The sequence below is a fragment of the Lepisosteus platostomus genome, chromosome 24 (assembly GCF_059453375.1).
Source record: "Lepisosteus platostomus isolate fLepPlt1 chromosome 24, fLepPlt1.hap1, whole genome shotgun sequence".
Classification (NCBI taxonomy): domain Eukaryota; kingdom Metazoa; phylum Chordata; class Actinopteri; order Semionotiformes; family Lepisosteidae; genus Lepisosteus; species Lepisosteus platostomus.
In genome coordinates, this window is record NC_142634.1 from 17881009 (window position 1) to 17897611 (window position 16603).

The window sequence follows — 16603 nt, forward strand, 5'->3', positions numbered from 1 at the left end:
TGTTACTCCTGTGAGCAGTGTTCTAGCCCTCTTCAATCCAGACTAGAATTTCCAAAACCAATATCCCAATGTGCTGACAGGCCACTGCTGTAGGAAGTGTCATTAAAATCCTTTGGCTTTATCCATAAGATTGGGAGTATTAACCCAGTATCCCAAAAGCCGTACAAATCTGTCAGAAAAAACACGTCTAATCAATACAGTGCGAGCCGAGTAGAATAATTCACCTTAGTGTGTGGTAGTGTCCTACTGTCTGCAACAATCGACTTTTAGACATGAAATACTTTTGAGATTCTGGGTCCAGAGTTGTTCCTAAGGTATTTGGAGGTCTATTTCTCCCCAGTGATAAAAACAGTTGGAAATGGTTATAAAAATCTTGTCGGACGCCCCGGGACAGAGCGGCAACATTCACACACGCTCAGGTCGCTAGTCTGTGCGCCTCATCCTCTATCAATCTCCCTATCGGAGCACCCAATCATCCAGCCAATCCCGGCTGTTTAATACTGCTTTCGCTAGGGGATCGGAGCCCTGACATTGTGAGGTTTTTTCAGGAAGTACTTTGTCTCTGCTCTGAACGCGTCAACTCGAACCTGCTTCCAGTTGCTCCTTTTCTCCTCCCCATCATGACCTTCATCACTCTTGTCCTGGTCCTGCACCCCGAGTTTCCCCGCCGCCTGCCGAGAGTCACCCCTCGGCCTCATCAAGCCGCGGCCCAACAGCTAATCAAAGTTTCTGATGAAGGCGTATGTGGGCTGGGAAGCCTGACTTGAATTGCTCTTTTCAGGTTTTAGGCAGCAGCTGCCGTATCTGTGCGTATTGTGATCCGTGTGAAACAATCTCACATTGAGACAATGAGGTGAGATGGATCTCCAGAACTGAGGTGGTGTGTTTGAGCCCATTCTTTTCACAAAAAAAAACCCAGGAAATGTCTGGATGCCATTCCTTTCACGGTTGCCTCATGGCACAGACAAAATAACTGCAGCAGACAGCTGACTCATACAGCGGTGCTGGAATATGGATCAGAATGAAAACCTGTTGAAGCCACTCCTACGAGACCTACCTAACACTTATAAACCAGTTAACAGGAACAAACTATACTTTTTCTCTAGTCACTGTTCAACTAGGCTTTGGATAATCGTGAATGTGTTTCAGTAACTGAAGTTTGAGTTGAATTACTTGTTTTCCAAACACGGAAACAAAATCACCTGTTCTTCCGCCAGCGACTACATTTCCCTGAGGCCCTTGCTATCGCAGGCGACGCCCACGCATTCAATCGGACCAATGGGCTTCTGGGTTTTCCAATAAGGGGCGGGATCTCCCTGGAATGCTGTCTGTTCATTGGGCGTCGGCCCCCCGGCGGGGCGGGGCAGCGGGGGACTTGTGGGAGAAGACGGGAGGATTTGAAGCTCGCGCTCAGTGCAGGGTTGTTGCAGAAACCGATCCGACACCGCGGCGCCGGTTATGTTCCGGTAGACGCGTCCAGACTCCGCCGTTTCCTTACAGCCGGTATGCTCTGATGAGAATATGGGCCTGCTGCTAAAGCCGCGCTGCTGAGAGCTCTCTTCGAGAGGAATACGAGCTCGGACCTGTGCAGGCAGGTGGAGTTACACAGCGTACCCCCAGCGGTGCTGCTTGTGGGAAGGGGAGCACAGCACCTCCGTTCCCGGTCCTTGAGTTTCTCCGCAGCTGCGCTGCCGGGCGAGCTGTGGCTGCGGACACTGTCCGGCGGCTCGGACTGCAGCGGGTCCCCGAGGCTGTGTCGCCAGAGCACGGTGCACCTCGTCTCCCCCACTCGGGAGTCCTGATCCGCCCTTCTAGCAGCCTGGGCGAGCAGCCGGACACTCTCCGGGGGCAGGCGCTGGGTGCGGGGACAGACCCCGGGTTTGGAGCCCGAAACGCCGCCGAGAGAAGCGAGAGGCTGGGCTCATCCAAGCTGCGGGATCTTCACGCGTGGTGTCCGACACCGCGATACACGCAAACCACAGGCGCCAGAGCGCCCACGGCGGAACCCGCGGTCCTTGTTATCACCCCGCTGGAGGAAGACTGTGCTGTCACCGGCCCATAGCAGCCATGTCAGAAGGACGGTTCTCCGCGCTGGACGAGCCCTCTCTCAAGAAGCTGGTGAGTTTATATCCCGCCCAGCTGCCCCGCCGTGTGCAGCGCATTCATGCCCTGTTCTCGGCGTGCAACACAAACAATGTGCGAGAAATGACCCCACTCTCAAACCACCCGTGGTACTCCCCCGATCGGCTGTATTTACAATCCGTCGTATTTTCTTCACGCTGGACAAATATGAATCACGACTAGGGATGTGCATTTCGGGAGAAGCAACAGGAGGCTGGTAGTGAAGTGAATGTCTAAATGGCCGAAAGGTTACAGATTTAACTGTCGTACTGCTAGTACCTTCCAAAAAGGGATTCATTTCTTAATTAAGATGTCTTTGGCTGTAACTTTTCTAGATACTACTTTTTTAGTGGGAAGCAGTTATCCAATGTAAGTCTACAGAGCTCGTAGAAATTAATGTCCGGCCGATTTTAAATCTGTGGTGGAGGTGTTTAAATCGCACAGGGTGCACCTGAATGCAGGTGAGCTGGACTCTTCACGGCGGTCATGCCCAGTTCCCTCACGGGTCCTACGAAACTGCTTACTGCTCGTGGTGCGAATGTAAGCGAAGTCTAAGCGGGAGACGGAGAGTATGCATGGATCACGACAGGATAGAGGTCCGTTTTGAAAGGGTGGTTGTCCCGCGGATACCGCACTGACAGCGCCGTCCTGCTGCCACTAGTAACGGACAGGTGTGGCGGAGGAGAGCAGGGGAGCTCTTTTGGCAGATGACATTGTGGATTAGCCGCTTTGCTCTCTGCAGTACTACCGAGGGTTCTGCGCGGCAGAAACTGACGAAGCATAGTAGGAGAGTGTCTTTCTTATAGTTCCCCTGCTTGCCTTGGTGTGCATGAGAACAGCTACAGCCAGACATGAGAGCAGGTCACTGGGCTCGTCCAGCCTGGTGGCCAGTGAGTAGCTAACTGGTCGGATGATCCTGCAGGGCTGGTTTGGGAAGAAGCCAGGGGATGGGCTTCTGCAGCAACGCAGGTAGCTGTTGTAGGTGAACACCTCTAAGCGAGCTGCCAGCTCGCAAGAGCAAAAACCACTTCTGCTGCTGCTGCACTCCTGGAATGTCTGCAGCCAGCTGCTTCCCTGGTTCAAGGCAGAATCAGCAGGTTTCCAAGAACAACACTGTCGCGCCCTTCATTGCCAGTCGGGGTGAAAGTTCCCGATCGGAGGTGGTCAGGTTCCGAATCCCTGCTGCGATCCCGGGGCCGAGTTTCCTCTGGGGCTGAGGGGTCTGGAGCACCTGGCTGCAGGTCTGCTGGTTGAAGAGGGATTCCCCTTCCCCCGCCAGGCCCTGCTCCAGGACGGGGGACTGTCTCGGGGGGCTGGAGCCCAAGGCGCTTGTCTGCTCCGGGGAAGGAGTTCCAGACCCGGACAGCGTGGAGCCCGTGTGCCACAGGGGAACAGGATGGGAGCGTGCTTGAGGATTAGCACGTTCTCCCTTGTTTATATCTCTGGGTTCAGGCATGTGCTGTAGCCTCCCCATGGCGGCCCGTCTCTGGGGTCCACCGGTCTCGCGTGCCCCCTGTCTCCGGTCCGTCTCCGCCAGGTTCAAGGTAGTCAAGGGTCACTCCTGAAAACAGGCCAGGCACTCGGGTTGCTAATTGTTTCAGAGCTGTCTAAGGGGAGGTGATGGGCCAATGACTGCTCCTAGGTTGTTTTTTTTGGCATATTACATTTCCTGCACAGGACTACATACCATCACACTCTGCATTGCGAGATGTAACCCATAAAACAGCCTACAGCAGATAACTGGTCTGTATCACCAGGTATGTCACTGTCAGATCAGATTCCACACAAAGCAGTTTGGCAGGTTTATTCTGAGTCAGTGGTGTGGTTTATAATTATTTTTTATTTGGTTTGAGGGCAAAGTAAAGAAATCGGATAAGAGAAGAGGGACTCATCTTATTGACAGTTGTGCTCTGATGTCAGGTCCTTGCATAATGGTGTTCCTGTTGCTCAGTTAAGTGAGTAATTCCAGAGTGCACTGCTGGGGTTTATGAGTTTCAGGTTTTCAGCTCTTGTTCCCAAGACCTTTAACTCGATTGATAGGACATTCCTCTATCTTTCAAAACGGTATTATGCATAAATCGTAAACGAAAGAGGAGGGAGGATTGCAGATCTGTCTTTTACTTCCTTAAATCCAGACATAATTAAATATGAATGTGAAGCAATATGTAATGTAGAAAAACATCTTACTGCTCTTTGTCCCAGTGGTATGGAATTACGTTTTCGTGTGCAGAACAGTGAATCTTATTGCTGTATAGAAATTTGGAAGAAATAAAGGTTTAAAGTTAGATCAGGTTTTCTGCTGTTGCTCCTGGAGAAGTCATTGGAAGGACTTCATTTTGAAGTTCTGTATTGGATTTGTACTTTGATGGACCCTTTTCATTTTTAATTGACAAGTTGTGAAATTGTTTTCTGGGAAGAGGGCGCTAAACCAGCTGGTGTGGTGTTTGGGCACCCTGAATTCTTTGGCTGGGCAGCTGTGTAAAAGATCTTTACTAGATCAGAAGGATCGTCGGGAGTGCTGAGGAGACCTGTGTCCGAAGGTGGTGGACCAGGGGTTTGCTGGTCTGGGCCAGACATTTAAACTCCATTTAGAGTTCAGCCCCTTTAGTCACTGGAAGCATCAGGTTGAAATGAGTGCAGAGGCAGTGAAGTCATGCAGTCGGACACTAAAAGGTCTAAGTACCATTCTTAATCCAATAGGTTGGTGGTTAATGGGTTCAGCTCTCTAAATATTGACTCTTTTCATTAGTCTCACCTGCCAGATAAGTCTTAAGTGGTTGAGTATTTAAGCAGGACGTGAAACTCGATAAACACTTCATCGTGGTGTTCTTATTAGAGCATTTCTCCTTTTGTGGTAAATTTTCCTCGGTTTTCTCAGGAATTGAGTTCAGATAAAATGCTGGATGATGAAGTGCATCTAAAAATAAAGCATCGGTTAAAACGCTCTTTTTGGTCGAGGAATGCCATCTGTTGGAGAGGGGGAAGCGGCAAACCTTTTGGAAGTGAGCCTGTAAAACATCTAACGCTGTTTTCCATCCTACAGTTAAAATGGAGATCTCACTGTGGCCAAAAGCCTGAGTGATTGCATTTAAGACTTAGAGATGAAAGATTGTTTTATTATCCCTAAAAAGGTTTACGTGAGTGGTTTAACATCATTATAGCCATACTCTTAGTGCTCAGAGGTCAAATCATTTGCATCAAATGTCCTGTATGTCCAGACCCTACAGAACAGATTTTGGAATAATTTAGTGCAGCAGAGATGACAGACATCGAGCTTTTGTGAAAAGGACTTGGGTGATAAGAACCCTGAGAAATTCTCAGCCATTTTTTTCCACAGTTTGACAGTTTGATTGAGTCCTGTTTAAGATGTTTTATTATTTCACAGTGAGACACGAGCTGATGGTTTTATGCTGTTCCCACAGTTTTCAGTGTGTCACTCTGCTCAGTAAAAAAAGTCTGGAAAGATGTCTTTTCCCAGGCTTTACCAGGAAACAAACTTGGAAAGGGTCAGGCTGCTATCAGGCATGTGAGAATTCTTCTGGTTCCACTGAATCTAATCCTATTGAAGCCTGAACTATAGGATCTGGTTGTCTTACTCTAAATGGCTGTTCTGGAGGCTTATTTATTGTTTTGTTCCTGGCTGTTCTCTCAAAGGGTAGTGATTTTCAGCCCAATCACCTATGCCCTCCTGAAGGAAGGTCAAGTTCTGAAGGAGAAATTAAGAGCAACACTGCCTGTTCTTCAGGAGTTTTGTGGCCATTATAAACTTTACATAAGCAACAAGCTCTGATTTGCTAGATGGGACACCTCAGGTCTCTGCTGTTAAAAGACTGATGCCTGATGAATGATGCAGAGCTGCTTGTTTATCCTTGAGCAGTTTAATAATGGAGATTGGGTGAGCTTGCGGGCTGTGACGGCAGTTCTTCCAGGGTTGATCATCATCAACACTGACGGAAACGGCACAATGATGCTGCTGAGGAAGGGACATTCAACACTAACGGTGTCTGGGACCACGCCAGGACAATCCTGACTCAATCAAGTACCTTTGTTTGGCCTCATTACTCCCTTCCGAGTTCAGAAATCAAAAATTGTTTTTTCTGCTGTGGGAGTTATTCTGTATGTCAGGACAGAATTGGTCTCAAATGTGAACATGAATGGACTTCTAAAATTCTAGTGTAAGACATTGCAGAAAGCACTTCAGATGGTGAGAATGGTGAGAAAGTCCAGTGACTTAAAAGGCAGCTCCTTTTGTGAGCATATTTTCTCCATTATCTCATTTAGTGTCTCTGCAGTTTGGTTGTGTTAAATGTGTTGAGTTTTGTCAATGGTTTCCACATGGGCGTTCTCTCCATCCTCTGTAAGCACAGTGGCACCAGGGCTGGAGCAGTTGTTCTCTGCCCAGTTAGACGGCCTTTCCTTCAGTCCTTCCCATCTGCTGCAGTACACATGCACAGAGCCTAACCATGATACAATTATCAGCTTTTATGTGTTGGCTGTGTTAAGCTGCTGTTGCACTGCAGTTTCCCTTACGGGATCAATAAAGTATCTGTGTCTATCTTTTATGCAGAAGTTGTAGTAGTTGCCGTGCTGGATTAAATATGATAGATTTTCAGGTGTAAACTTTACGTTTTTCAAAATTCTCTTCTTAGCAGCAATGACAGACTTAAGCATATGTGCTGTTGTGTCGCTTGATGATGGACTTTGATCTTTGGTTACCACTCTGTGTTGGGTTACAGAGCAGGACTTGCCAGGGGTTTAAATGAAAGCTTACCTGTCAATCTGAGGGTCTGTTGGTGGATTAGCTTTGTGTTTAACCTGGCTTGTGGTGTCGCACACTAGTCTTTCTGTCTTCATGCACAGCCTGGTGATTTCTAACCGCTGGTAGGAAATTCCTTGTAGAAACTGTAGTCGTCTTGTTGGTCTGTATTTTCATGCTGCTTGTGACCACCCATAGACTTAATGTCAGGTGGTTTAGTGACAGTTGTGTATTTCTTCAGTTGGTCTTAGTTTGTTATCCAGTTTGAACATGCAGGTGGTTGACTGTGCACCCAGGAGTCCTTCAGAAGGCTGCATGACATCACTGAAATAATACGTTGCCACTATGGGACCAGAATTACGGGCTGAATGTCTTTCTCCCATTTGGAACTTGCAAAGTAATGGAAGAAGGTAGAGCAGAGAACCCACAGGGGCTGGAGAACTGACGAGGCCAAGTTCCCATGTGGGTGAGAAACATGCCGCTGCTCGGATTGGCACTTACCCAGCTTGCTGTTGGAGGAGCTCAACCATGTGACACTTGGGTGGGTGTCTAATGTAAAGTTTGAAAATCTAATTTTATTGTATAGGTGTTTCTTTTGGGGTCCTAAAGGAATCCCTGTTTTATTTAACCAGGTACGTCTGTTATAAAGGTAATCCAACATTGCATTGTCTTTATTTTTTAAGAGCTGCATATCAAAGCAGATGTTTCAGTCATTTAGTTGTAAAAACAGGAAGTGAAAACGTCTTCTGCTGGTGAAGCCTTTGGGAGACTGTTGCTGGAATTTGTTTTTAACTGGAGCGGCTGTTTACAACTTGGGCTCTCTGATTCTGTCCTTTTTGTGCTTTCTGGCCCTGCTGGTGTAAACGTGGGGACATGTTAAGAATGGTTACTCCTTACTTAACATTAGCACCCTTTGTGCATTCGGCTTCTTTCCCTTATGTCTTCAGAAGCATCATTGAGGTGAAAAATGAAATCAAATGCTAGTGAAAGAGGATGTATAATTTGGAGAGTAGCTGTTTAAAGAAATTCTCTCCCCCGTTGTGTTGAGGAATGGTCCTCCTGGAGAAACTGGATTGTGGCCTCGCGGACCTGCCCTCTCTGAGACAGGTGGGGCGGACTCTGTGCTGCTGCTCTCCCCTGCCGATCTGTTTCACACCTGCACAGAACCTGTCGCTGCACCTGCTCCTGAAGACAGCTCTCCACACAGGGGCATTGTCTCGCCCCGCCGCGCGATGAGGGCGCGTCTCGGGCTCTTCGCAGCTCCTCGGTGCACCTCGGCGAGGCGGGCATGGGGGAGCACAATGGCCAACTGTGTTGGGGCTCGTGCTCCTTGAATAGGCTTTTGTCATCAGCCTTTCATCTGTTATTCGGCATGAAATTCCGTCTCATTTGGAAAATGAGGAACATTCGTAAACTGTTCTTTTTCTAATCCCACTTGGTGTCTGGGGTTTTGCAGGGATTTGTTGAGCTGTACTGTAACCTTCCCCTGAGATTTAAAGGACTTCCAAAGGGCACCAACTCTTCTGCCCCATAAAGGCTACGTGGGAATTTTTTAAAATGTTGAGCTTCTTGTCACAAGGCTCTGCATTATTCGAGCTCGTTGGCATACAGTGGTATCTATAGACACAGAAGTTCTAGAGTAGCGTAAATCTGGTTTTATTGTACCTTTCTTTTCCATGGCTTCAAGAGCAACTTACTGTAATGTGCAGTTTCCAGGCTGAATGGAAGGCTGTGAGGTGCGTGCTACCCGGGATTGAGATTAATCAGATCAGCAGTTTTGGCTGAGCTCCTTGTTGAAGAGCCGGAGGCAGAATCTGACAGACGAAATGAGTTTATCTTGGATTCTTAGACTACAGTAACCCTTTTCTTTGACTTCTGCAAGTCCTCCAGGGTTTAATGTGAAGAGTGAAACTCTGTGTGAAAGCATTTGGCTAAGATATAACAAAACTTGGAAAGTAATTTATATATACTTTAGTATTCGTGAAGAGCACCTATATTCTAAAATGTTTAAGAGCGCCATGGATCGGAATCGTGCTGGTCTCTCGGCAGGGTGAGCACGGTCCAGGCAGCAGCTGTGCGGTACCACGCTTGGTGGAGTTCACTCTCATGGCCCGGAGGAGCGTTTATCTGTGCGCCATCCTCTGCCAGCTCTCCCCTGAACTTGTTTGTGTTCAGTCGCTCGGATGAATGGGCAGTGTGTACCATGTCATCCAGTGTGAAATGAATGAGGACTGAAACGAAAACCCAGTTTGGCAAGGACTTGCAGTGTCTTGGAACACGTATACAGACCCTTCCTGTGTTCCGTTTCGTGAATTATAATATATATATATAAATGATGCATACACTTTTTTAAACCAAATATCATAAACCTGAATGTTCAAACTGAATACTTCAAAAGATAGTAAATCTTAATAAAAACTGAAGAGGAAAAAAGCTGAAATGTGTGGACTGCTTGAAGTGTCCAGACCCATGAACTAGTGGCTTACAAGCACCTTTGGCAGTTCTTGTCCATTCTTGGCAAACTCTCAGGCTCTCTTGGGTTGCTTGGAGTAAGCAGGTCCTTTCTAGGATGCAAGACATGTCTTTGGTTAGGCCACTCAAGGACATTCACTTTTTTTAATTCTTAAGCTGTGTCGCTTTGGATAACTGTCTTGCTGAAAGGTGAATTTGTTCCTAAAGAAGGGATTTCTCTAAACATTGCCGATTTCTGCTCCATCTGTTTCCATGAATACAGACATTAATCTACGTTTGTTAATTTTTCCAAGGTGCATTTATTAAAAAAAACATCGTAGCCTTTGAATTATGTTCTGGGTGGAATGTAAAAAGTGGTGGACTGTATTATCATTACTGACTTGTTGACATTCTTCTGCTCGGTCGCATGCCATTAACAGACTAGTTGTTCATGTTATCACCTCCGCGGTGCATAAACTCCTCTTTTGAGATTTGGTTCAGATTGCTGATCAAAGCTCTTATGTGGCTTTATATGGGCACTAAAGTCTTTAATGGCTGTTTGGAAACCTTCGGTCCTTCATTGCCAGTTTCAAGGAATCCGGTCTCCCTGCCTTGTGCTGTAAGTGGTGCAGTTTTAATAGTCGGCATGTTTGCATGCTGCAACGAGGGAGCATGCTTGTGCTTCAGCTCACTGTAGGTCTGGATGGCTGAGGCCCTGGACTTCTCAGGGCACCTGTGTGCTGTTTGTCGGCTGTCAAACAGTAGCGTTCCACCTGACATGTTAGCATTCGGTTGGTGAATGTGGTAAACGCCATCCTAGGCTTTGAAGACATACATTGGTTAGCCATTTGTACCTTTCGCCTTAATACGTTAAGAAACCCTTATTTTTCTGCCCCGTTTTCATTTTAGCCTTATCCTTTTGGAAAAGGTGCATCGCTGTATGTTCATCCCAGCCTGTCCAGTTACAGCAGGTTGTCTGTGTGCAGTGCAGTCAGGAGGTGGTCAAGGGCCAGCTGAGGTGTGTCCACTCTCGCAGGTCTGCTTGGTCCTGCTGCTGACGTCTCTGGATAAGAATCTCAATCAGTCACTTATAAAACGCCTCTGAATCCTGCAGGTCTCTGAGCCTCGGTCACCGGAGATGCCCATCGCTGTTTTAGAAGCCTTGCCTTGGCCTTCTTTGACCTTGGTTTAATAAACCAAAATACATTTTCTTTGAAATACAAAATAAATACATTTGATACTTTAAGTTTAACCACTTATTCGTGAAATTGTTTGGCTTAGTAATTAAAGAGATTGAGCACCAGAGAACATCCTGAAGGAAAATGGTGTTTTTGGCCTTTAGATTTCTTGTGCTGAACAAAGGTGTTGGCAGAGCTGAAACTCACGTGATCAGCCTGCACAGCAGAACGGTGCTGATTACCGCTGTTTGTATAGCTTAGAAACACGGGATCCTCTGGTTCTAATGATTGTTTCAGTAACCTTGTATGTAATCATAAGTGAGGCTTACTGGGCTGTGATTATTTTGCTTTGGTTGTCACCCTTTTTATGGATAGGTGCAATGTGAGCAGATTTATAGTCTCTGGGTTTGACTGTTGGGAGGCCTTTGATATGGATCTGTAAATAAAATCTCTAATTTAGAGGAATGCCATCAGATCTTGGAGATTATTGTTTACTGATTTTTTTTAGCCTGCTGTACAATATTTTCAGTTTTCTTTTTTTACAGTTCTCTATACTCGGTCCTTCTTTTTAATCATTCTAAAAAGTGCTTTTCAATATACTGCATAAACATTCAGACCCGTGTGCACCATATTAGGTGGAAGCAAAATATCTGGGTAAGCCTCTGACTTAACCATCTTGGCGCAGATGTTGCAGATTCCCTAGCTCTCTCAAGTGGCTGGAGGGTGGCGGATTCGGGTCAGGTCTCTGACTAGGGCATTCAAGGACATTTTATCCTTAAGCCACTTCAGTGTAACTTTGACCTTGTGCTTTTGGATAATTTCCATGCTGAAAGGTGATATTTGTCCCAGATTTAGGTCTGAAGCAGGTTTTCCTAGAAGATTAGCCAGAAACCTGCTCCATCTGTTTTCCCATTAGTCTTGACAAGCTTCTGCATTCCAGCTGATGAGAGCCAACACTGAAATATATTGTTGCAGCAGTGCATAAGAGGAGGGATGGTGTTGAGTGATGCATTGTTGGGTTTGTGTCAGATGCAACGTGAAGGAACCTATGCCGTTAGGAGTTAACAATGTGGTCTTGAAGAAGTGTTTTATTGTTTTGCGCATTACTGTCTGGCCAAGGCCACTGTACTACGTGTATCCTACGCTCTGATTTAGCAACGTGAAGAGAACAGGGGTCTTGGTTTATTGCCAAGGCTGACCTGAGCTGACTGCCTGACTCTCTGACCTTGTTAACACCTTATAAGGCAACAAACTGTTTGTATGGAAATTTTGTTAATGTCCAAGAGTAAAAAAAAAAAAAAAAAAAAAACACTCAATCAAATCATTGGGATTTTAAAATGTTTGACTCCACAGTGCAAGTGTCACAAATTTAAAGCTATAATTTTGCATGTAACAAAATGTAGTATAAAAGTTTTCCAGTGTGGCCTTAACCTTTTTTTTTACTTTAGGATGAAATGCTTTGCTATCTACTGTAATTGTGTAGAATTTAATATTGGGAAAATGATAGTTTTACAGTGCATTATATTATACTTCTGCGGTGTTGGCTGTTGTAATATATGCTCACACGTGAAGAGCAACCAGACTGATTCCTGGTCTGTACAGAACGCTAGACTTGGAACAGATTAGGGAACCAAATGTTTTTTTGCCTAGAATTGAGGAGATTACATGGGGATTTGATTCAGGAATGCAAATTCTTTAAGGGCATCGACCAAGTCAAATTGGAGCACTTTGTGTAAGATCCGCAAGAAGGTATTGTGGACACCAGTGGGAAAATGTCTGGAAAGGTTTGTGACGGAAATCGGGAGACACTTCTTTCCTCCAAGGTTTACAGGAGACTGGGATACCTACATACCCTCCACTGCTGAAGCCGAGTCTGTAGGATTCTTTAAAAATCTCACAGAACAAATGAGCTAACTGGGGACCATTATTATGGTAATAAGATTCATAGGGAAGCATTTCTCAAATGCTGTGTGCAGTACAGTGGTTTGTCAAGACATATATGCAGTACATATAAGTTTTGTGGAGTAACCAGCAAGTCCAGTACAGACACACGAGAGAGCCCACACTTTGACACGTGGGAGTAGTGTGTATCTGCATGATCTGTTTTAAAAGTCTAACAGACATTAAAAAACAAAAATTGACAATATCCGAGTCTCTGCAAAAGCCAACACCGAGCAAAAACAAGTGCTGTGTGAAAGAGACACTGATCTTGAATAATCTCCTTTTAGAAGACATGGGTGTTGATGATGACGCACGTTCTCATTGGGTACAGTGTGCGGAAGCAAGAAAAAGGAAACATTTGGATACTTCGTTTGAATTGGAGACGTGAAATGAAGGGATGTTGAGGAAGCCAGGCCAGTGTGCACCGGGGTGGCGCTGGGCCCGGTTGGGGGACTGTGTCGTACCCACAGTGTGTTACAGCACTAGTTGAAAAGCTGGCGGCCTCCCTGAAAGGATGTGGCTTTATACCTGTCAGGCCGTTCTGCAGACGGTTTCGTGAGGATGTGTCTCCCTGGTCCTGCAGCGTGCGAGAGGCAGATAAGCCAAACTGAGCGCCAAGCGCTCCCAGATTCTGCGGGGCAGCTGACCCGTCTTCCTCAGTGGGGTGGAGCAGCTGTTGACCGTCACGCTGCGATACAGAGCTGCCTGTCCCAGGCCTTCTGAGCCACTGCTGAGCCATCTTGGGTCTCGGAACCCGGAGTGCCTTTCCAACAGAAGGTGGCAAAACAAGGTTTATTGAGATCTCTTCTGATTTCTTCATCTACATCTACAGAGTGCTGTATAGTGTATATAAAATCTTAGTTAAATGTGGAGTTCTGCTCTGTTTCAAAAGAACATTCTTTTTACAATTCTAAAGTGTCGCACATCTATCAAGAAGGAAATGCAACTGTCCTTGGGCATCATTTAAGAATTTCATTCTTTGTTTTGTACCTTAGTGGTAGCATTTTACTTTAACTGGAAGTACAGTACTTTAGGAGTTTTGCTCCAGGTCCACTGTCTTGTAAAGTGGCCTCAGCTCTGTGTCCTGTATCATCCACACTTCTCTCTGACCCTGATCTCCTCCAGTCTGTGTTCCGCTTGGACACCTTCTTATCGCACGTGTCCTTATAAGGGAGCGCAGTCTGCAGGAGTCTTGGGGGAGATCTCTGGGGTTCATGGTCACGATCTTGCTCCGCTGTTCCCACTGAATTACAGAACATTCTGACCACCTCAGGGTTACTCCTTCATTTTCTGATAAATCTCCACAAACCCCTGATATCAAGGAGAGTGTTTTATTTCAAATTAAATTTAAAACATACTAGGCCTGTGTGTAACATGGTTTTATCATTTATTTCTTTTCAGAACAAGTGTTTAATATTTTCTTTAGGATAACTAAATAGACTGATTAAGTTTTATGGCTCATAGTCCTACTACAGTGACGTATTTGTGAAGGAAACTGGCTCAGTTAAACTTTTTCTTGCAGCATTTGTCAAATGGAAGGCAAAGTTATTCATCTCTGCATTTATGACTCAGATCGAGTAGGAAATTGTGAATGTTTGTGATTTGAGATCAGAATGAATTCTCTCATAAGTAAGTTTATTGACCAGCGATTTGTGATTCATGCTCTCCAAGTGAGTGATAGGAAGTTTTAAAACTGCCTTTGGTGGTTTGTTTTTCTTTAAAATTACGATACTGTAAGGAAGTCATTCCAGACATTGCTCAATGGAGCCCCTTTCCTCATCGTAGTGATTGATAGTTTTGAGAGCGTGCCGAGGTAACTGAGATGGTCCCGTTGTTCTTTCAGGGTGAGCAGAGTGTACTGGTTACAGCACATCGGACTGATTTAGGACTTAGGGGTCTGGATGGCTTTCAGCAGTGGCGCATGTGACCGGCGAGCTGTGCTGCCTTAACTCCCCCAGCCTGCCAGGCCATGGGAACCTGGCTGCTCCACTGCTGGAGTCTGTGGACCTGGCTGGGGTCATAATTCCTATTTCAGATGGGTATTAGACAGCCAGCCAGCCCTGCCTTGAGCTAAGCTAAAAGCCAGGAACCAGCTTTATAGCAAAACCAGGACAGAAATAAGGTTTTCTTTCATCTCCCAGTCTGGAGTGGAGCAACCTTTTTTGTGGTATCGGAATCTCTTGTCTGAGTTGTATGTCTGCATGATGTTTTTTATTTTTGGGATTGTTGTTGCCAGACTCGTTGGGGAAGCTGCAGGGTGTGCTGATATGGTCAGGGGTCCGATTTCACATGCAGACTCCAGCTCTCCCAGCACTGTCCTTAGTGGCGCACGGCCATTTCAGTAGCAAATCTACCAGTTCTTATTCAAGGCACGATATCGGAGACCTTCTAGAGCAGAATTCCATTTGCTAAATATTAAGGGTTTTGGTGGTGTTTCAGATGTTTGTAATTACTGTGTTATTGGCATCGATTAAGATTCTGTGCATAAATGTTGAACCAGGGTGTGGCGGGGGGCCAATGGAGGCAGGAACACAACACCCAAATCTCTCTATACAAAATGCTTCTTTACACCAAGAGCTGTAAGTGAAGGGCGCGAATCTGTAATCCTGACTCTACATGGTGTTTCTCTTGTGCCGGTCAAAAACAGCTTGGAAAGGTTTTGTGTCTGGAAATGTAACAACTTTGTTATAACTGATTTTGCTTTTGTAATGATCACAGACATTGGGTAGCATTGGCAAGTTCCCACATATGGGACAAAAAAGGTAAATGATGGGGCACCGTGTTCATTTCCACAAGATGTCACGCAGGACGCTATAGTGCAGTTGCATTTGAGTGTAGCCCCGACGGACCGCAGTTGTTTCAAGCGCTCTGCTGACGCACAGGCCTGTAGGCTGCGGTCCTGGAGTGTCGCCTGCAGCAGCAGGACACAACAGCGTGGGCCTCCCAGGACGGCCCTCTCCACAGGCCTCGCGGGCGCTGGCCGCCTGCAAGGGGCGAATGATCGGGGCGTGGCCCCCCTCCCGATGCCAGTGTTCCTCAGGGCTCGAGCTGCGGCGGCAGGGCCTGTGTCCTGGCTCCTGCGCCGCTCGCCAGCTCAGCGGCGTTCCTCCTCGTCCTCTCACCCGAAGAGAGGTGACTTTTGAAGTAGATTTACTTGCACTTCTACACAGCGAATGATGCAGGATTTGCAGAAGTAAATGCTACGTTGTGTGCAAATCATTTGCCGTGCTGTTTTTGTAATAAAGGTCCTGTCTGGTTTTTAATGGGATGTTTCCAAGTTTAAAACCAGACGTTTTCCTAAAGCTTTCTGTGCTGGAAAACAATTGGTAGGGAAATACTGAGGTTTTATTGTGAAAAGGGAGAGAAGTAGAATTTTAAAAGAGAGCTCTCCAAACTTCAAACTTTTTTCCCCTCTTAAGGTATGCTAAATAGCCTCTGATTTATTATACATTTTTAACTGTTTGAACAAAAGTCTGTTGTGCCTTTTGTGCTGGCAGAGACCTGGGGTTACCGTCTTGCAGAAAGACTGTCAGGTCAGATGGTCCTAGCTGGGACTGTTACTGTTACTTGTTTTATTGAATGAGTAATATCGTCCACATTTTTCATTGACTTTCATTTTTCCCTTGTGGTACTATTTCAGTTTTCTGCATTTCTCTCTTCCCTTTTTATCAGTTTTTGGCAGGAGTTGCTGACCTTGACCTGGATCCTGGGTAAGGAATGGGCTGATGAGCTTAGAGAGCAATGCAAGATGTAAAACCTAAGCTAACGGCAGAAAGCTGCTGGCCATCTTGTGCAGGTGTCTGTCCAGGGCCTGGGTGAAGGTACATGAGGAGCCCAGGGCTCCGTCATGCCCCTCTGAGTGTCCAGGGACTTCTGATTGGCTTAGATAAAGGATGTTTTACAGGTGATTACTCAAGATGCTTATAGGTAGTTACCTATACGGCCCCTTAATCATGAGTAATTATTCAGCTAAATAAACAGATGTGTCCTGAGAGCTCAGATGCCAGAAATGGCACACAATCAGCCAATCAATTTCAAAATTGCACTAATTAAATTAATCATGCAACTGCCCCATCGAGATCATAATCAACATGTGTGCAGTAACTAATCACGTTTTGGTTTTATTTTGCATGGAGTTTGCAGTTAAATGTCCCTT

The 16603-nt window shown here is 46.0% G+C and overlaps 1 protein-coding gene across 5 annotated transcripts in view; it reads left to right on the plus strand.

The window, feature by feature from the left end:
• Positions 1–1397: 1397 nt before the first annotated feature.
• smtnb (smoothelin b) overlaps positions 1398–16603 on the plus strand; it is an 82739-nt gene continuing 67533 nt past the window's right edge. For 3 of the 5 annotated variants that reach the window (XM_088618251.1, XM_088618250.1, XM_088618253.1), the window contains exon 1: positions 1399–2118. In XM_088618251.1, coding sequence (XP_088474377.1) covers positions 2068–2118 — 51 coding nt within the window. In that variant the 5' untranslated portion in view covers positions 1399–2067. Of the gene's footprint in view, positions 2119–16603 lie in introns of all 5 variants that reach the window. The other 2 variants (XM_088618248.1, XM_088618249.1) reach the window with 1 other exon arrangement.